At 33.3% G+C, this 21,146-nt stretch overlaps 1 protein-coding gene across 4 annotated transcripts in view; it reads left to right on the top strand.

Moving 5' to 3' along the window:
* Window positions 1-20,815, top strand: part of WASHC4 (WASH complex subunit 4) — a 51,182-nt gene extending 30,367 nt beyond the window's left edge. The window contains exons 23-34 of one of the 4 annotated variants that reach the window (XR_002172879.3): window positions 1,167-1,241; window positions 2,939-3,043; window positions 5,620-5,754; window positions 7,652-7,760; window positions 9,855-9,921; window positions 10,422-10,508; window positions 12,439-12,586; window positions 14,889-14,985; window positions 15,572-15,768; window positions 16,111-16,210; window positions 18,161-18,732; window positions 19,469-20,815. Coding sequence is in view for 3 of the 4 variants with exons in the window: in XM_019918474.3 (XP_019774033.1) it covers window positions 1,167-1,241; window positions 2,939-3,043; window positions 5,620-5,754; window positions 7,652-7,760; window positions 9,855-9,921; window positions 10,422-10,508; window positions 12,439-12,586; window positions 14,889-14,985; window positions 15,572-15,768; window positions 16,111-16,210; window positions 18,161-18,228 (1,188 nt within the window). In the remaining variant the exon portion in view is untranslated. Of the gene's footprint in view, window positions 1-1,166; window positions 1,242-2,938; window positions 3,044-5,619; window positions 5,755-7,651; window positions 7,761-9,854; window positions 9,922-10,421; window positions 10,509-12,438; window positions 12,587-14,888; window positions 14,986-15,571; window positions 15,769-16,110; window positions 16,211-18,160 lie in introns of all 4 variants that reach the window. The other 3 variants (XM_019918474.3, XM_019918473.3, XM_019918472.3) reach the window with 3 other exon arrangements.
* Window positions 20,816-21,146: the final 331 nt, after the last annotated feature.

Here is a 21,146-nt window from a genome sequence, read left to right as displayed (position 1 = left end):
CAAGAAATCGTAATTCAGTTCCAAAAGTTGAAGATCATAATTTTTCATTCATCTTACTGCGTATATAGGGACCAATTGCAGGATCAGTTTGTATATCCTTTCATTCATTTATTTATAAATTTAATATTTACTGAAAACATGCTAGACACTGAACTACATTTAGGGATACAAAAATAAATAAAAACAGTCTCAGCTCATGTGGGAGAAAAAAAATGAGTAAATGAATTTTTAGATTAAAACATGAGAAAATTTATAATAAAAGCTTAATCAAAGGGGTATTGTGATATTACTTTGACCCCCAATTAGAAAAGCTGTGGAACAGTTTGTATGATACCATTAGGTATTAGAGTAATAACTGAAGAAAGAAGGATTCTTGTTAGGTAACTTGTATATTAAAAGTGGTCTAGTATGATTAAAAGAAGCATAAGGATTTGGAATTAGATTTTTTTAAATCCCTGGGTTCTGCCTCTTCCTAGTTTCCTTGCAGAACTCCCTTAGCCTCATTTTCTTCAGCTGTGGAATTAAGAATAATACCTTATATTGGCGAATTCCATATAAAGAACCTTGCACAATACCTGAAAAATAGTATATATTTTATAAATGTATACTGTTTATATATAATACACATATTCTGGCTATTATATATAGAATAATAGCCAGAATCTGGCTGTTATTTTAGAATCTTTTAGAATCTAAAATAGAATTCTAAAATAATTAGAATTCTAAAATAGAATTTTAAAATAATTAGAATTCTAAAATAGAATTCTAAAATTCTAAAATCTAAAATAGATTCTAAAATCTTTTTTTATAATCTGGCCGTTAGTTTACTTTGCAAAAAATATAGAAAAGATCCTTGGGAAGACAAATATTCTCAAGAGTGGTGGCAAAATGATTGTGAGTCATGGATCTTTGAAATTTTAAATTTAACTGTTCCTGTCTACACAAAAGGAATAAGATAACAAGCAGTCGGATTTCCCCAAGCAGATAGTCCTAACTGTACATGTCTGAAGGCTCTTTTTAACCTTTGGTTGTACTTTTTGTATAGTTGTTCTTTAAAATAATTTTAAAATATTGGGAGACTTGGTATAAGCAGTAAGTCACTATGTTGATATGTCTGATTACTTTAAACTAATAATAATAGAACTTCTTTGTGGATTGTTTTGTAGGGCCTGGATGTCTTGGAAATTATGAGAAACATTCATATATTTGTGTCTCGATACCTCTATAATCTCAACAATCAAGTGAGTGAGTTTCAGAAAAAAATTTTTTTATATCTTTATTGGAGTATAATTGCTTTACAATGTTGTGTTAGTTTCTGCTATACAGCAAAGTCAATCAGCTATGTGTATACATATATCCCCATATCCCCTCCCTCTTTAGCCTCCCTCCCACCCTCCCTATCCCACCCCTCTAGGTTGTCACAAAGCATTGAGGTGATCTCCCTGTGCTATGCACCAGCTTCCCACTAGCCATCCATTTTACATTTGGTAGTGTATATATGTCAGTGCTACTCTCTCACTTTGTCCCAGCTTCCCCTTCCCCCCACACCCATGTCCTCAAGTCCATTCTCTACGTCTGTGTCTTTATTCCTGCCCTGCCACTAGGTTCATCAGTACCATTTTTTTAGATTCCATATATGTGCATTGGCATATGCTATTTGTTTTTCTCTTTCTGACTGACTTCACTCTGTATGACAGAGTCTAGGTCCACCCACCTCATTACAAATAACCCAGTTTTGTTCCTTTTTACAACTGAATAATAGTCCATTGTATAAATGTGCCACATCTTCTTTATCTATTCATCTGTTGATGGAGATTTAGGTTGCTTCCATGACCTGGCTATTGTAAATAGTGCTGCAGTGAGCATTGTGGTACATGACTCTTTTTGAATTACGGTTTTCTCAGGGTATATGCCCAGTACTGGGATTGCTGGGTCATATGGTAGTTCTACTTTTAATTTTTTAAGGAACCTCCATACTGTTCTCCATAGTGGCTGTATCAATTTACATTCCCACCAACAGTGCAGGAGAGTTCTCTCCCTTTTCTCCACACCTTCTCCAGCATTTTTTGTTTGTAGATTTTTTGATGATGGCCATTCTGACTGGTGTGAGGTGATACCTCACTGTGGTTTTGATTAGCATTTCTCTAATGATTAGTGATGTTGAGCATTCTTTCATGTGTGTGTTGGCAATCTGTATGTCTTCTTTAGAGAAATGTCTGTTTAGGTCTTCCACCCATTTTTGGATTTGGTTGTTTGTTTTTTTGATATTGAGCTGCATGAGCTGCTTGTATATTTTGGAGATTAATCCTTTGTCAGTTGCTTTGTTTGCAAATATTTTCTCCCATTCTGCGGGTTGTCTTTTGGTCTTGTTTATGGTTTCGTTTGCGGTGCAAAAGCTTTTAAGTTTCATTAGGTCCCATTTGTTTATTTTTGGTTTTGTTTCCATTACTCTAGGAGGTGGGTCAAAAAGGATCTTGCTGTGATTTATGTCACAGAGTGTTTTCCTCTACGAGTTTTATAGTGTCTGGCCTTACATTTAGGTCTTTAATCCATTTTAAGTTTATTTTTGTGTATGGTGTTAGGAAGTGTTCTAATTTCATTCTTTTACATGTAGCTGCACCACTTATTGAAGAGGCTGTCTTTTCTCCATTGTGTATTCTTGCCTCTTTTGTCAAGGATAAGGTGACCATAATGTGCGTGCAAGAAAAATTTTTTTAATGTAGAAAGGCTGAGGGGCAAAGAATTGATTCTCAATAGTGCAAGTTAGTAAAATAAAGAAGACAAAAAATAATTGTTTAGAGATCATCTTGTTTATTCTTTTGCTTTGACTGTATTATCATTTTGAATGACTTTTCAATTATCTTTAATAAAATAAAATTGTAAAATTCTTGGGTTAACTGGCCAGTGTTTGCTACTGATTGTGTTTGTTTCATTACAGATTTTTATTGAACGAACAAGCAATAACAAACATTTGAACACTATTAACATTCGGCATATTGCTAATTCAATTCGAACACATGGCACAGGAATCATGAATACAACAGTAAGAACCTTCTGGGAGGGAGGTTGTGTGGGTAATAGACCCCTGTTGAATTTGGTAGTTTGAAAAGTAGTTTTTTTCATCAAATATTCTGGTAAATATACATTATTGCTTGTTTATATTATACCTTAATCTCCATTTTTCTGTTTGGTATAATTAAAATGTCTGTCACTGAAATTGTGTTAGATGTCATGGAAGCTTTGTAATTCAAAAGGCACCTTAGGGACTTCCTTGGCGGGCCAGTGGCTAAGACTTCTCCTTCCAATGCAGGTGGTGTGAGTTTGATCCCTGGTCGGGGAGCTAAGATGCCACATGCCTCACAGCCAAAAAATCCAAAACATAAAACAGAAGCAGTATTGTAACAAATTCAATAAAGACTTTAAAAATGGTCCACATCAAAAAAATCTTAAAAACAAAAAAAGGCACTTTAGAATGTTTTACTGTCTTAAGATCATCATTATAAATAACATTGGAGATTTGAGGACATCAGCATTAAGTATATATCTGGGTGGATTGTTTGATATTTTCTGTAAGTTGCTTCTGAAAGCAAATCATTGATAGTTTATTTAACATCAGTCATGTTCTTTTTTTGGGAGGGCGTTTACTAGTTATTTGATATCTATAAAAATAGCAATTTTCTGAAAAAATATCTTGAATCTTCTTAGAAATGGGCATTCAGTCACTTGCAAGAATCATTTGAGCTTATATGCTATGTTTCCTTCAATGGAAAAAGAGAAGTCTTTAAATTTACCTGGTTTTCAGGCCACAGTTTCTCCTTGAGGAAAGAAGAATGCAAATGTTTAAACAGTAAAGTGTTCTTAAGCATATTTGAGTAAGGGAATAGGGAGAAGTTACATGACTGGAAAGTTACATAGGGACCATTTTAGTGTAGTGGGGAAGCCATTGAAGTCTTTGAGCTGATAAGTAATGTGACTGGAGCTCTGTTAGTGGTTATCAATAGAGGAAGGAGCCATAGGTAGTCAGAGTTTCAAATTTAAAACAAGGAGTTATCCATGTAGAGATGTCTGAGCCTTTCAGGATGAATAAACTCTGAACCTTTAAGGATCAAACTCTTCTTTGACCTCATCTGTCAAACACTCATTCATGTAACAGATATAATTATGCTCATATTTTATGTGTCTCAGGCACTGTGCTGGGCACTGGGATAAGAAAAACAGACATTTCCTGCTGTCATAATAATTGTACTCTAGCAGGAAAAACAGTTGTTAATCAGTTAACCACACTAATGAATGTAAATTCCTGATGTCTGGTGATGATGAGGTGAGCATAGAAGAAATAAGAGTTACCTGGTAGAGTTACCCACTCTTAAGAATGGAAAGGGTATGGGCTTCCCTGGTGGCGCAGTGCTTAAGAATCTGCCTGCCAGTGCAGGAGACACGGGTTCGAGCCCTGGTCTGGGAAGATCCCACATGCCGCGGAGCAACTAAGCCCGTGCACCACAACTACTGAAGCCCGTGCACCACAACTAGTGAAGCCCACGCACCATAGAGCCCGTGCTCGGCAACAAGAGAAGCCACCACAATGAGAAGCCTGCTCACCACAACGAAGCGTAGCCCCCGTTCGCCGCAACTAGAGAGAGCCCGTGCAGCAACAAAGACCCAACGCAGCCATGAATGAATAAATAAATAAGTGTATGGAAAAGAATGGAAAGGGTAAAGAAGAGACTACTAAGACTACTACTGCTGAGGAGATCAAGAAAAAGCAATGTTTAAGCCACAAGAAAAGTTCTGAGAAAGCACGCATTTATATAACTGGGTGATGAAGACTGTTAAAAAGGGCATACTTGTGCAAAAATAATTAGTAATATTTGAGGGTGGTGGGGATGGAAATCAGTACAAGGCTTTCATCTATAGGTCAGAATTAATCTTGTTATTTTGACTTTAATCTCAGCTCCAATCCTACTTTTTCCAGTGTTTTCTGAGTCTAGGTCAGGGCCTTTTAACCCATTCTCAGAACACCTATACTTCTCATTTTAGAAATTATTGCAGTTGAGATATAATAGTTTATTTAACATATACTTGTCTTAAAATGCCTGTCCTGCTAGAATATACACTTCATGATGATGACCATGTCTAGCATGAGAGCAGGTACATTGCCTTGTACATAAGAGGTGCTCAAAATATTTATGGATAAATAATTGAATGTTTACCCTCTTCCTTCAGGAAAGGTCTCTTGCACCATGTTTCTTACTTTAGTATCGTTTTAGACATGTAGATTAGTAATAAGTAATCTTATGAATGGTGGAACATAGAAGCTTCTGAGTGTGGTTTATGACTTGAAAACTAGAGCGTCAAATCTGGTTTATGATTCTCACTATAGCTCTTAGTCTTATTATGAAAGTATTTTCCATTTTTTTAATTTCTTTTTTCCTTTTGTGTCATAAAAATAAGGGGAGCTTTTAGAAAGCTCTGTAAACTTGGGCAAAAAAAACTTCATTTATTTAAATAATTCAGGTCCAACATGAATTAGACTTTATAAATAGATTATTTTATTCAGTAATATTGATTTGAAATTAATTTTCATAACATTCTCCAATTTTTGAAATTTTAATTTTATAGGTTAATTTCACCTACCAGTTTTTGAAAAAGAAGTTCTATATATTTAGCCAATTTATGTATGATGAACATATCAAATCCAGATTGATTAAAGATATTCGGTTTTTCAGGGAAATCAAGGACCAAAATGATCATAAGGTATTTTTACATCTTCTTTTTAAGGTAGTTTGATTTAACTGTTGAGTATATAAGCATACCTTATATTACTGTGCTCTGCTTTATTGTGCTTCTCAGATACTGCCTTTCTTACAAATTTGTTTGTGGCAAACCTGTGTTTTCAGATGATGGTTAGCATTTTTTAGTAATAAAGTATTTTTAAATTAAGGCATGTACATTTTTTTACACATAATGGTATTGCACACTTAATAGACTGCAGTGCAATGTAAACATAACTTTTATATGCACTGGGAAACCAAAAAATTCATGTTACTTTATTGCGATATTTGCTTCATTGTGGTGGTCTTGAACCAAACCTGCAGTATCTCCAAGGTTTGCCTGTATGGCAAATGTTTATGCTCAAATTCATTTTGGGTTTTTCTTCTCTTGGGTTGTTTTTTTCTTTATTATTTTTCACATAACGTCTCCTTGATTTGGCTTCCTATTTTCTATATTTTCCCTTGCAATTTCTTACTCTTTGCATTCACTGTAAACAAAAGTGTAAGGAAAAATTAAATGATCAATGTAGTCAGGTGTTACCTTTCTTTCTTTTAAAATAATACACAAGCAGAACATACTCATTTTGAAACATTTAGGTAATATAGAGTGCATAAACTAAATCTCCTCCTTCATTTCTCTTTCCTTCCAGTTCCATTTTCTGGAGGCAGTTGCTATTAACAGTGTCATGTGATGCCTTCCAGATGTCTGTGTGATAAACATGTATTTGTGCATTACAAATACTGCTTTTTTTTCTTAACAAAAATGGACTAAAACTAAACATACTGTTTTGCGGTGTGCTTATCACATGTCAGTACCTATAGGTGTACCTCATTCTTTTAAAGAGTTGATAGTAAAGATGTATACTGTAACTCCTTTAACCTTCTCCTACTGAGTGGATATTTAGTTTTTTCTGTGTTACAAATGGTGCTACACATAACATCTTCGAACATTTATCTGTGTGTTCAAATATTTTTGAAAGATTCCTTGAAGAGGAAAAGGGCAAAGAATATGAGTATTTAAAATTCTGATACATATTGCCAAGTACTCTAAAAATACTGTACCAACTGACAGTCCCATCTATAATTTATAAGAATGTCATTTTCCCTTCACCCTCAGGGCTAAGTTTTCCCATAGTGAAATGAAGAATTGCAAGTGGTAACAGTACAGAGGCATATAGCCATGTGGATGGAGAACCAGCAGGCTTAGATGGATCTTAACGTTTGATGTGCCGCATCCAGAACTGTCTTAAGCATCACCTAGTTCCAGCCCTTTTATACACTAGTTTAGTTCTTTTCAGTGTCAGAGCGGCAAAATATTACTTTCTGGTGAAATAATTATTAAAATTACAGATTACAGTTATCAGTACAAAATTATATTCACTCATCTTTATTGGAACAGAAGTTACTAGTGTTTAGAGAAATAAATAATAATACTGTTGTTGGATAAGTATTGTTTCCATTTTTTATTAATATAAAATGATTAATTTTCTAAATCTTTTAATGGGCTAAGACTTGAAAAGTTATAAACCCCTGATACTTCTCAGGCCATGGAAACTTGGTCACACATTTCTGAACAAATGTTTCTAGGAGGAATTGATTTCTTTTATCTATCTGACAGAGTTGTTGGGTCTAGGGAGACAAATAATGTTGGTGGAAAACCTAAAGTTGGTGGCATTAATAATTATTCTCCTTATTTAATTTGTATTTACCTTGAATATTGGTAGTTTTTGTGCTATAAATTTTTTGTCATTAGACTTCAGTGACTTTTTTTAAGCACAATGGAAATACAAAATTAGAAAGGACAGTGGTATTGTCATGGTAGGCATTTTATGTTTTAGGGGTCTTTGTTAATAATGGTAGTCTTCAAATTATCTCTCTAGTATCCTTTTGAAAGAGCAGAAAAATTCAATCGAGGCATCAGAAAACTTGGAATAACCCCAGAGGGACAAAGCTACCTTGATCAGTTCAGGCAGCTCATCAGCCAGATTGGTAAGTTATTGTAAAAGTGTTGTTGGGAAATAAAGTACAAACCCCAAGAATCTATCGCATATTTTAAGTATCTCATACGAATAAACTTCAGTATGTGAGTGCCTGAGTTCAGCTTTATTCCACTAATAATTTCCTTTTCTTACTAAAAGTTTTTCAAGTATGATTAGACTGTTGGTGCATAATAATTAAGAGATTGTGGATTAATTTAAATAAATGAAATATTTATAAATAAAATAATATAAATATTTTTGTGGATAAGCTCTTCAGTTAAATTAAAAATATAATAACTCATCTCAAAGGCCATACTCATGGTAAATAGTCAACTGGTAACTATTTATTGGGTACCTACTCTGTTCAAGGCACTGTTTTAGACTTTTAAAAGTTAAGCCTAAATGCAAAGGTGTAAAATGTTTATGTGAAAAGTTAACTAATAATTTTTCTATGCTACATCATTTCATATTTATATATAATTTCTTGAGTTGTCCTTCTGCTTACAAGTAGAACTTGTCTTCTGAAATGTGTAATACTATATTTAAAAACAAGAACTGCATTTAAAAATAATCCTAGATTAAAAAAACTTTATGCTTACTAGAGCTTTTCACATGTATTATCTCTATTAATATCCACACAGTAACCCTTGAGATTGGCACGTAGTCATGTTTTTAAAGATGAAAAAAGAGAAACACAAGAGAGATAAGTGGCTTTGCTGGGACTTTTTTGGCTCCAAGTCCAAAGGTGTTTTGTATTCTTCACAGTTGCAGACACCAAGCAGTTAGTAAATTCTTACTGACTATAATTTGGTAAAATTGTGCCTCCTGAGATTCATTCATTCATTTATCAAACATTTATAAAGGCTCTGTTATACCAGATATTTTTCTAGATGCTGAGAATACAAATAGCCTTTGTTCTAAGGGGCTTTAAGTTTACTAGTGGGAAGGGTGTTATAAGCATTTAGTTAGGTAGTAAAGTCAGTGAGCACTAGCTTAAGTTTTATAAATTAATTGGTTTACATATTAGGCCTTTCTATTTTGTATTAGTACAAGAACTTAGAGAATTTTACCTTAGTAAATTTTTAATTTTAAACAATTTAATAATGAAGTCAAATAAGTACTTTTTTATTCATAGTAATATTTGATGACATATTAGATTGTAAACGCTTGGAGCAATAGTTTTTAACCCTTTCTGAGAATCTGATGAAAACTCTGGATTGATTTTTGTTTTTCCCAGAACAATGCCCATATGCACGTTCACGTACATTTTTGAGTATAGTATACTGGAGTTCAGATGCTCAAAGTCAGAGTCCATGGGCCTCAAATTAAGAGCTGTTTTTCTGGAGCAGTGTTACTTAAAACTTCACTTAATTCATACACCAGTATGAGTTTTTTCCCCCATGTGAATACTGCCTGGTTGGATTCTGGCTACATTTTGAAGGTAGAGCCAACATAATTTGCCCATTGATTAGATATAAAGTGTGAGAGAAGGGAAAGAGTCAGGGATGACTTCAGCGCATTTGGCCTGAGCTACTGGAAGGATAGAATTGTCAGTTTCTAAGGTAGAAAATATAATTGGGGGTGAAGATCTTGAGTTTGAGTTGAACTTACTAAATTAAAATTTCTCTTAGACATGTAGGTGTAGGCATTGGATAAAAAAGCCTAGAGGAGTAGCCCAGGTTGGAGATATTAGTTTGGGAGGCATCAAATAAGGATTTCTGAATATCACTTCCATCTGTGTATGTGTATGAGAGTGAGAGAGAGACACAAACACATACTTAATGTGAGTGAAGAAATTATTGATATAGTAATATATTAAAGTGATTTTTTAAAATGTAGTCAGCATTTAATGACTTTACAAGTGAAAGTTACATTTATTTTAAAAATATTTAATATAGATGTATATATATACCTTTATATTTTAAGTGCACAAATATGTAAGTTTTATTTTTATGGAGCAAAAACTGAAGTGTAAAATACAGCAAAATCTCTTGCTACTTAGGAGTGGAAACCTTGTAATTGCTATAAATAACTGTATTCCTGATTATTAGAACTTAGAGTTATTTGTATAAACATCTGATGTTTTTTGTGTGTGGTTTTTAAGGTAATGCTATGGGCTATGTACGGATGATAAGATCTGGTGGGCTTCATTGTAGCAGCAATGCCATTAGGTATGGATGCAAACATATTTTTGCCTTGTTTATGCCATTTAGAAATTTTATGTCATTTAAATATGTCTTTTTTATAAGTAATATTGTAGAGAGGGTTTTTTTCTTTTTTGTTGATACATTTTGAGGTCAAATATGGAAGAAAATCATTAGTTGTACTAGTTAAATTTTTTCTCAAATTTTAAGACTACAGCAGACTGTTGAAAAGCTTTATTTAGTTAACTTATAAATAAAGCTTATAGTTAACTTAAAGTTATAATTTCTTTTATTTGTACAGTTTGTGAATGGTTCTATAGATTACATGATTTTTAAGGATAATTTGATTATTCATATATCTAAAATTCAATTGTGGAACTAAAGTGGTTATATTAATAATATAACTGAAATGCAAAATTCTTTCCAAAGATACAGTTGAAAAATTTAGAGTCTTACAGTACTGCTTTCATATCTGTGTCAGTTGCACATATTTAACTTAATAAATTCCTTCCCAAATTCTTATGTAGATTTGTACCTGATCTTGAAGATATTGTAAATTTTGAAGAACTAGTAAAAGAAGAAGGTCTTGCAGAAGAAACATTAAAAGCAGCTAGGTAATCTAATTTTGGAATAATTTAAATTTGGAGATTTGAAAAGTATATGTTCATTTAAATGTTAAAGACAAGACTAGAGGGTAATATATAAACTTATATGTCAGTGTTTTTACTCTGCAAGTAATGGTCTCAGTTTATGAAATATAATTTTTTCAAGACTACAGTATTCTGATGCCTTTCCAACTTCCCTAAAAGGAATCTTCTAGACCATGGGTTTCTAATACATGTGACTGTTGAACACTTGACACGTGGCTAGTCCGAATTGAAATGTGCTAAAGTGTAAAGTTCATAACTGATTTTGACGATTTAGTGTTTAAAAAAGAATGCCAAATATCTCATTAATAAAATTCATTTCACTTATTTCTTTTTACTCTTTTTAAATATTTCTATTTGCCAACTAGTATTTCTAGAATACTAGTCCTTCCTTTCATGTAATCTGTAGCAGCAGTGTCCAGGACAGTAGTCACTACCACATGTAGCTGTTGAATACTGGAAATAGGGCTAATGGGACTAGGGAACTGAATTAAAATTTTTATTTCATTTAAATTTAAATAGCTAATGACTATCTTATTGGACAGTGCAGATCTACAGACTATGAGTAAATGGTGATTTTGGTAAACAATTTAAAACTTGAGAGAGGCATGCAGAATTGTTAAGAAAGTCTTTAGAAAACTAAGTTGTAGTATTAATAATTGTAACACTTATTGAGTCAGGCATGAAAGAGCACCACTGGGCAAAGTGGAGACAATTTGAATATCAAAAAGAATAATGGTAGAAATTGCTTATAATACATTGAATTTAAAAAAGAAACCGCGAGTATAGTGATAATAAGAAAAGTTGGAGAAGCAGAGGGAAAGTTCCTTTTTACAGTGCTAGCCAGCTAGTAAATACAGAAGGGATGAGAAAATTTAGGGAAAGAAACAGTTTTGCAACCATCACTGTAATACTTGAAATGAGACAAATCGTCAGTGGGTTCTCAAACATTTTTGGAGAACAGAGTATTCATTCACTATGAAAAAATTATCTCAGAAATTGATTATTAATCACAAAGGGAAAAAACATCTTCACAATGCAGAGACTGATGTATTCCACCTTAACCAAGTGATCAAACTTAGCATCACCAGTAACAGGACATGCTGACATTATAGGGCCCCCTGATGTAATGTAATGGCAAGTACCTATTTTGTATTCTCGCCCAAAATATTTACTCATCAAGTGAAGGAAAGTTCATGGCAGGTGAAGTCATGGAGTTATGAGGTTATGATAATGAATTGATTATCTAAGTGGACATTAAGTCTTCCAGAATGATGAGGAGAACTGGAGTAGGTCTCATGGTCCAAGATAAACACATGTAGAGCAGTGGTTAAAACTGTTATAGATGCCTGCTTTCAGGAGGGGGTAGTTGGATATAGTTGGATCATGAGTCTCAAAGGAGAGATTTCTAAGACCGTCTAGTGGTGGGGGAATAATAATTTGAAAGTGGTAATAGCTATACATAAGGGATGTAGGAGAAAAAGCAGTTAATGTTTCTGAAGGTTAAGTGGGAAGCTAAGTTCTTCAAAAGGAGATGGGTTTCAGTTGAGGTAAGGAGGTATAGAAGAAGTGTTAGTGAAGAGATTTAAGATGAAAACGAACTTATTCACAATGAAATGGAATTCTACAGGGCTCATTGTGAGAAGAAGAAATAGAAAATTCTATAAAGTTCCAAGAGGCCCTACATATTCTGTTTTAGGGACTAAGTTAATTAAATCATTGATTAGCCTCTGTCCATAAAAAAATGAGTTCATCCTGAACCCCAAGGAAGTTTACTTAGAGATGTCTTATATTTCACATTTTTGAGTGCTCTCATCTAAACTAATGAGAAGTGGATTTTAAAAGCCACATCTTCTTTTGAGAAAGGAACCAAGTAAATAATTTTTTTGCATTTTAGGCATTTGGATTCCGTCCTCAGTGATCACACACGAAATTCTGCCGAAGGCACAGAGTATTTCAAAATGCTTGTGGATGTTTTTGCTCCAGAATTTCGAAGGCCGAAGAATATACATCTCCGAAATTTCTATATCATTGTTCCACCTCTGGTGAGTATTTTAGTACCCAAAATGAATTTTTTGAAAAAGTATTAATAAATAGATCCAGTTTTTATTACAGCAGGAAATGCAAACAGACTATATTGTTGACTTTCTGGCTGTAGATAAAACTAAATGTGGTCTCAGTGAATGCGGCCTAGAATTTTTACTTATTAGCTATGTAGAATGAGACTTATTCATAGTTCAGATAGATTCTTATTTGTTCATAACAGCCAGAGAAATCCTAGTGTGATTTAAATTACTTGAGCATACACTATTTTATACACACACACACACACACACACACACACACACACATACATATAATCTTTGGGCTGAATTATACCATATAGTCATTTTAAGTGATTAGTGTAGACTGTTACAATATGAAGTATTTCTTAAAAGCATACTATTTGAGGACAACTTCTTTCTTTTTGGTAGTAAATATGAACATCTAAGCTAAAATTTTAGTGCTTTCTTGTTGTAGTATATGGTATGTTTTGCTCTAATTCTGTAGTTGGCATCTTAAAAATAGCTCAAGTTAACCAAAATCGCAATATAAAAACAATTGTCACAGTGGGGAAAATGGAGTTAAGAGATGAGAGAGGTAATATATAGCAATAAGAGTTATTTTTCTATAAAGGTTTCTATAACAAAGCTCTTTCTTAAAAAATTTGTAAATGGATAGCTCTAAAATCTAAATATCACTGAGCAGACGTAGCTTTTGATTACATCTAACTTTGATCTAGTTATAACTTTTCACGTTGCTGCCTGAATTAACACATATGTTCTAACATATTTGAACCATTATTATCCATTGAAAGCAGCTGATGGTCTATGGACAGCTTTTTTCTTCACGCATTTTCCTTTCTACTGTTTTTTTTTATACGTTAATTGTTAATGCTCTCTTATAATAATTGTTACGTAGCAAAAATGTCTACAGTTATCTGATAGGCATTATCTTTTCACCTTCAGATATGAATAGAAGTGTCAGATTGAAGGCGAGTCTATCTTAGTTATACTTTGATAATAGTGTAGTTGACTCATGGTGAGTTCTCACCATCTTTCTTTAATTTGAAGTCATGGTAAACAGCAATGGCAAACCGTTGTGGGATTGAGGAAGAGTCTAGTTTTGCAGAGCTGCTGTCAGATTTCAGTTAGTGATGGAGAAAACAAGAGGGATTACAAACACTACAAAGAAGAGAAGTATAGGACACTATTCTTGTGTCCTTGAGTTTATAATCTAATTCCAGAAAGAAGACAAACATAAATGAGATATCTAAAGATTTGAGTAACAGTTGACAAAGATTTTATAAAATGTCATTAATTGCCAAGTAAGTTTTACAGGCAAAATAAGTGGAACTTGATAATCTTGTTTACAGTGTAGGCTATTATAGTACTTACCACACTGTACCATAATTATTTTTAAACAGGTCTCTCTATATCCCAGTGCTGTGCTATCCTTTTGTAGCCCCTAATGGCTACTTAAGTGTAAATTAGTTAAAATTTTATGAAGAAATTCAGTTCAGTTCCGAAGTTTTACCATACACATTTCAAGTGCACAGTGGCCATATGTGGCTGGTGGCTTACTGTATCGGACAGTGTAGATACACAGCATTTCTGTCATTGCCAGGAGTGCTGCTCTGTAGAGTGTGAACTCTTTGATGGTATTCATTTTTTTATTGTAATTATTTAATAATGCCTGGTATTATTATTAAGTTTCAGTAAATATTTGTTGAATAAATGCTATGATTAGATAAGGTATTTCAGAGGAGCTAAACTTTTAGGGAAGTGCTATTTTTGGGGGGAATTTGTTTATCCAAATGACTACTAAGCCTTTTAAACTGAGAATATGGTAAGAACTACTATTGTAAAATGAATTGGGTGGGCAGAAGTAAGGACTGCCATGCTTAAGAGTGCTTAAGCTTTTAAGTAAAGCAGGCCTACTTTTCTGACTACAACCTTGATTTAGAGTATGACTTTAGGCAAGTTACTAAACCACTCAAGTCTCAGTGCCTTCATTTGTTAAATGTGCATAATATTTTAGAATGAACCATACACAAAAGCGCTGTGCTTGGGTTAAGTGGTGATTGAGGGAGTGCTCATATTTAAAGGACTTGGAAAGAAGAGCCATTAAGAGATACTTACACAGATTATGACCTCACCAAGAGGCTATTTATACGAGGGAAATGTTTCAAATCAAAAGGACAGGAGCTTAGAAGAGATCCTGTTTATAATTTTTGAAATGTCTGTTTTAGGAACTGAAGATTTTTTAGCACAATTCTTTCTCTAATATGTTGTTATATCTTTTTAGACCCTCAACTTCGTAGAGCATTCCATTAGTTGCAAGGAGAAATTGAATAAAAAAAATAAAATTGGAGCTGCCTTTACTGATGATGGCTTTGCCATGGGTAAGCTTAGTGGAATTGTTTTCTCATGAATTTTATGTTTACCTTACAATGGATTTTTCAGAATGTTTGCTTGAGAATAGAGCTGTGTGCTCTTTGTAGATTTGTTTTTCATGAGCAGTGTTTACTGTATTTTTTGGCTGGGTCATCTGATTGACCATTATTTATACTGTTGTTCATGCTCCTTTGGTATTGCTAATCACTTAGAGTGGTTGGACCTAATTATTTAGGCTTTGTTTTTGTTGTGGTTTTATTTACAGTTTGAGCATCTTGTATTTAGTTTCCTGTAGCTTCCTAGTTGTTGTCTATTCAGCAGTGGAAGTTTTTCCCCACCTTTACAGCCATATGTTATCTCCAGGTGATTTTCATAGCCATGTTATTTCTTCTTGATTGGCCTTTTTTTTAGTTCTTTATATGTTTTTAAGGAGGAATTAAGCCATGTTGCTAAACTTATTCATTTGTGCTGTAAAATGTAATTTGAAAGAGGATTAATTCAAAATGGTTAGCTTAATTTTAGGAATTATTGGTGGAGTAGAATATAACTTGTCTACACATTGTAATTTCGTTTTGGTTTTGCTGGTGACTCTAGGTGTGGCTTATATTCTGAAGCTTTTGGATCAGTACCAGGAATTTGACTCACTTCACTGGTTCCAGTCTGTTAGAGAGAAGTACCTGAAGGAGATAAGAGCAGTTGCTAAGCAACAGAATGTGCAGTCGACTAGTCAGGATGAAAAACTACTACAAACCATGAATCTCACTCAGAAGCGACTGGATGTTTATCTACAGGTAGACGAGAGTAACAGTCAGATCTGCTTTGACTTCTTTTTTTTTTTTTCCTTTGACTTTTTAATATCCATTACTTGATCACTGAAGAAACATAAATCATATTGAAACTCCCATTTTAACAAGTGAGATGAATAGTGATCATAAGAGTATATTTTTAAATGAATGGTATTTGGAAGCCATTTGACTCATATCTTAAAAAATGGGTGGATTACACAGTTCAGTTTCTGTATTTGCGATTTGCACTCACTAGAGCTTTTTAGAAATAATGAGATATTAAATATAAATTTGATGTTTTACTAAAGTATTTTCAGCTTTTATTTCTAATTTTTTTAATTTACTTAGGAATTTGAATTGCTCTGTTTCTCACTGAGCAGTGCAAGAATTTTCTTCAGAGCTGACAAGACTGCAGCTGAAGAAAACCAAGAAAAGAAAGAGAAAGAAGGTCAGTGAGTGGCTTAAATTTGGAAAGACCAATAAATCTGTCTTTAGTAGTAGACACGAATACCCCATTTTATCTAGTCAGACTTCTATTTTTGAAAAATAATATAGACCTAGAAATGTCTTTTTAAAGAAGTAAAGCCTAAGGGGATCATTTGTGAAACTGAAAAGAAATTTAACATAGATTATGCATTTCATTCTGAGATAACTCTTTATTCAGTTCATCTCTTAATTAAGAAAAATTTACCAAGTTTAGGGTTTTTTCTTTCACCCTTCAACTGTATCAGATAAGAAGGAACAAATTAGAGGAGGAGACTAAATGTTGGCTTAAGTCAGAGCTGCTGATGACTAGACACTGACTGAATGTATGGGACAGGTGATTAAGGAGACATAAAATAGTCAGGGCCATTTTAGTGTCACAGTAATAGCCTCCTGTGCTCCTCCATGGCCATGCCTTGGAGCATTAGAGAGCAGTAGAGCCATAACAGCTGATAGTCATTAAGGAGAGGGTTCTGTCCGTTATATTCTTTGTGGGTGTAAATCGTTCAGCATTTCATACTCAAGGGACCCTCATGGTACATTTCTCTCAAATTTGAAATTTAGCAACAATTGTCTTCCCTGAAGAATGGATATTTCCTTTTTTCTGTTATGGAAATTATGTAACTTAGGTTTCCTCTTTGGAAGCTTAAAACTAGGTACAGCAACATGACAGGTTTCATGTTTGCTCTTTTTCCTTTTTCTTACTTGTATTTCACAAATCAAGAATAAAAGATACTTCATAAAACATGATGTTTTTATTAATCTTATTTTGCCAGTTAGATTTTAAAATAAATATGTTTTTCACACTGAATAGAGGTGATTCATTTGGGTAGACCACTTATATCAGTTACCCTATTCCCTGTTGATAATGTTCCATCAGTATTACTTACTAGCATGTGCAGGCATTTTTGGAATCTAGACTGAAGAATAATCGTGTTCTTGAAGAATGACTGCCGGCTGTTACCTGGAAGATACTAAATATTTATTAAATAAAAAAATATATGTGTTATGTTTGGGTTCATTTAAAAATAATATATAGCAAAGCCATCTGGAAGAATTTGAGTCAGTATAATCTAAATTGTGAAGAAACTGAGTTATTGCTTACGTTCTGCTCAGGCCTTTCATGATGCCAGAACCTTGTCTCCAGCCTAGGTAACTGGGAATATTCTGCAGGTGGATTGGCCATTTACTTTAAGGCCTAAAGCATTAAGACAAAACAGACATTTCAGTCTCAGTGGAGCTCCTTGCTTTGGACTGCTGTTCTTAAGGAGCTTTCTAGGGTTTTGGGTAATGTATGTCACCCACGTGCCTGATGCTGGGTGGTGGTTCTGTTTTAGGACTCTATTTTAGCTAAAGTTTGCTCAGAGATGTTGTCAAAGTTGCTGAAAACATTAGTTTTTCTCTGTTAATGAAATATATATATATATATATATATATATATGACATTTTTCACAAAAGGCAGAAATTCATTTTATCACAGTCATAATAAAAACTGCATTTAAAAATAAATTATAAATACAGTTGGAAAGTTATTCATTCTGGACAATTTTATATTTGAATTTGTAACCATGTTTCTATCAATAATAGCACTACAATTTCTTGGCCCAGCTGGGGGAAGGTGCAGTGTGAAACCCACCTCAGATGCAGTTTTGCTCTCTGACAATTCTCTACCACTATTACAAACCAGTCAAAACAATTACATTTGCAATATTTAGCCTAGATTTCTAAAAAATTAAGGTAAATAAACTACATATAATTTGTGATATTAGAGAAACATTTGGTGGATGTAGCATTTTCTTAATTTGAAATTTAGCAGTATAGTCCTTCTTAATTTTTTTTTTAGTCCTTCTTATTTACTTAATTCACTTTTTAAAATGAACATAAATATGTCCATTATTTTCACTCATGCTTCCAGAAGAGACTAAAACAAGCAACGGAGACCTGTCCGACAGCACTGTGTCTGCAGATCCTGTTGTCAAATGATACTGATGGTATGCGTTGCCCCTATGAAATCATCAGAATTGTATATGAAATGGATGTTAATAAGCTAATAACCAAGTGTTTCCTGGGTCACATCTCTGGGAAATATTTAGATGCTGCAACTCTCTAAGGCAGTGCTCTAAAGTTAAGTCCATTCTTCTTCTGAAGGCTCTACTTTTCAAAGGTTGAGAATGAGATTTTAAAATCAGATTTTTGTCTGGACTTTGGCTAGATGTGCTTGGGAACAGTTATTTGAAATGAAGTTTTAGAAGGGTTAACTTAAATTCCTAAACTGCCACCTCAGACCTCTTGTAATCTACATGAATGTTTATAATTTGTATTTGTATAGGTCTTTGATCCATATTTGTCTCAGTCATTGGAAATTCAGTGCATATACTATGTGCAGCCAGTAATGTTTAAACAAAAGGAATTGAGCCTGAAATTCATGAAGCATACATATCAATATTCTTATAAAAGGGATATATGAAGATGGTTTTGATACTAGAGGTGAGGCATAAGTGTTATGTACCCTTTTTGTACAGTGTGAACTGATTCACTGTTAATTTCATGTGGCTCACTAGAGCTGCTGCTGTCTGTGGTGAGATATTTTATAACTAGTTTACATTGCTTTGAGAACATTTAACCTCCAAAAACTGCTTTAAATTTAAGATTTACTTAATACTCAAGGGGGAAGAAAATACAGATAAAGCCATAGAGTCCTGCTTGAAGCTTTACTTTTGGCTGAAGGCATTATGTATGATAGCAGAGAAAATTGAATGAATTCTTATTTCTACATCCAAACTCAGGTTTCTTCTACATTAGGTTGAACTGAAGTCTTGATGATGGTTTGGGCAGACTTTTTCTTTAAACCAAGTATAATCTAAGAAATCAGATTAAGCACTGTGCAGGCTTTTAAAAAATTACCACTGTGAGAATAAAGTTCTAATAAACTAAACCACTTACTGATTTAAAAGGTACAGAAAGATTCTGAGTAAATTTAGTTCCTGGCAAGCTATTAGCTTTATTTTTGTAAAGATTATATCAGTTAAATGGTTAATCATGGCCTATAATCTTTTAATATAATACAGTGATACCTTTACAGTGAAAACAAAAAAGTTTAAAACTTTATGTGTAATACTAACATCATTTTAGGAAATACTTGATTTTTCCATTGCACTTGCCTATTAAGCATTTCTTTGGGTAAATCCTGCAAGTAATTCTAACATTGTTGTTTGATTTCCAGCTTTTGGAACGGGTGTACAATGCCCTGTCTGTATTCATTGATCACAGTCAGGGTAACTTTCCCAGCTCAAGATAACACTTTCACTGTTAAAATTCAGAAGAAACAGAATAGGTAGGAAGTGTTTTTTGTTTATTATGTAAACATGATTTACAGAGTTATGTACAATGGATGGATTAAAGGCATTTAATATTTGTAATATGTACTAACTGTAGAAATGGCCCTAAAGCATGCTGCATAATTAATAATTTATATTTTCATTATTGTAAATGTTTATATTAATGATCTTGCATTTGATTGTATCAAATTGGTCACCATTTCATAGCAACAGTATTGTTTTTTCTGTTTTTCTTCTCTAACTTCCCTAAAATCATCTCCTTTAATAGAGATAGAAATTCTAAATAGAAGAGAATCAGATGTCTCTGTCATTATCCCCACACATGTCAGTTATTTTATCAATACTAGATAGAGTTCACATGCTGACTGCATGGATACCTACAATTGAGAAAAATGTGACAGATTATTATTTTGCCTTTAGTTCAAAATAATGTCACTGCAGTCTGGATGAGGTATAATAAGTTTACTTATTTGAAATAAAATCTCTGAAAAGATTAAGCATATTTAAATGCTGTTAAAAGTGCAGAGCAACAGGGCTTGAGTGTTTTACACCTAAGTTGATGTACACATTTAGATGACAGTTTTCCTTGCTGATGTATTGTTAATATTCTCATTTTTTCAGACATACTGCAGTTTAAAAATCAGTGTGAGCATTTGTTGTAAACTCACAGAAAACTTAATGTTCAAATTCTCAGGAATTAAGGACTAACCATAACATTGTCAGTTCTAATTAAATTTTATAAAAGATGGCAAGTTTGTTATCTCCGTTAAGTGGGGCTTTCCTCTTCCCCAGTTCTAAGAGAATACAATATGCATTGATATAATAGAACATTAATAAATATAATTTCAAAAATTTACTTCCTCTGGATGTTTATGTTCAAAATTGAATGTCTTAACCCCAGTAGTTCTTATATTGATCTTTTTGGAGTTCCTTTTATCTAATAGTGTGTGGAATCTCTTTAAAAAAATACTTGCGTGCACATAGGCAAAATTTCAAGTATAAAACTGGTACTGGCTCCTCTTTGTGTATCCCAGGTGGACTTTTGTTTTCTTTCCTTTTTATATTCTTAATCTTTCTATTGCTTGCTATTTTCAAATAAAAGAACCCACATGAATGTTTAATTTTAAATCTTAATCCTGGGAAGGGATCATTGGTTTGCAATGCTGTAGTGCCATTTGCAGTCATGACTTGAACTGAAACAGTCGTAATAAAGGAAAGCCTTTTAAATACTGTGCTGGAGAAAAATGTTCTTGCTCAGAAAGTCTGATTGCTGCTCCTTCTGAGGAGAAAAGTTTGTAAGGTTGTGGGAAAGATGAGACAATACCATCACATACATTGTCACGTTACTCTTTTCTGTTGGATTGGCCAAACGTAAAAGGTAGACTTTAACCAATTTTAATAATTTTAGTTCTTCTTCCAGCTTAAGGTGCAGAAGTTTCAGACTGATGGTATACCTTTTCTTAACAGAGACTTAATGCTACAGTTTTTTGTTTTTAGATATCAGGAACAATTTAACAGGTTGTCAAAGACTTCAGTTTTAAAAAAGGAATCCAGAATAAGTGG

This window comes from Tursiops truncatus, chromosome 11 (assembly GCF_011762595.2).
Source record: "Tursiops truncatus isolate mTurTru1 chromosome 11, mTurTru1.mat.Y, whole genome shotgun sequence".
Lineage (NCBI taxonomy): Eukaryota > Metazoa > Chordata > Mammalia > Artiodactyla > Delphinidae > Tursiops > Tursiops truncatus.
Note: the sequence above shows the minus strand (reverse complement) of the source record. Positions and strands in the feature narration are given on the sequence as shown.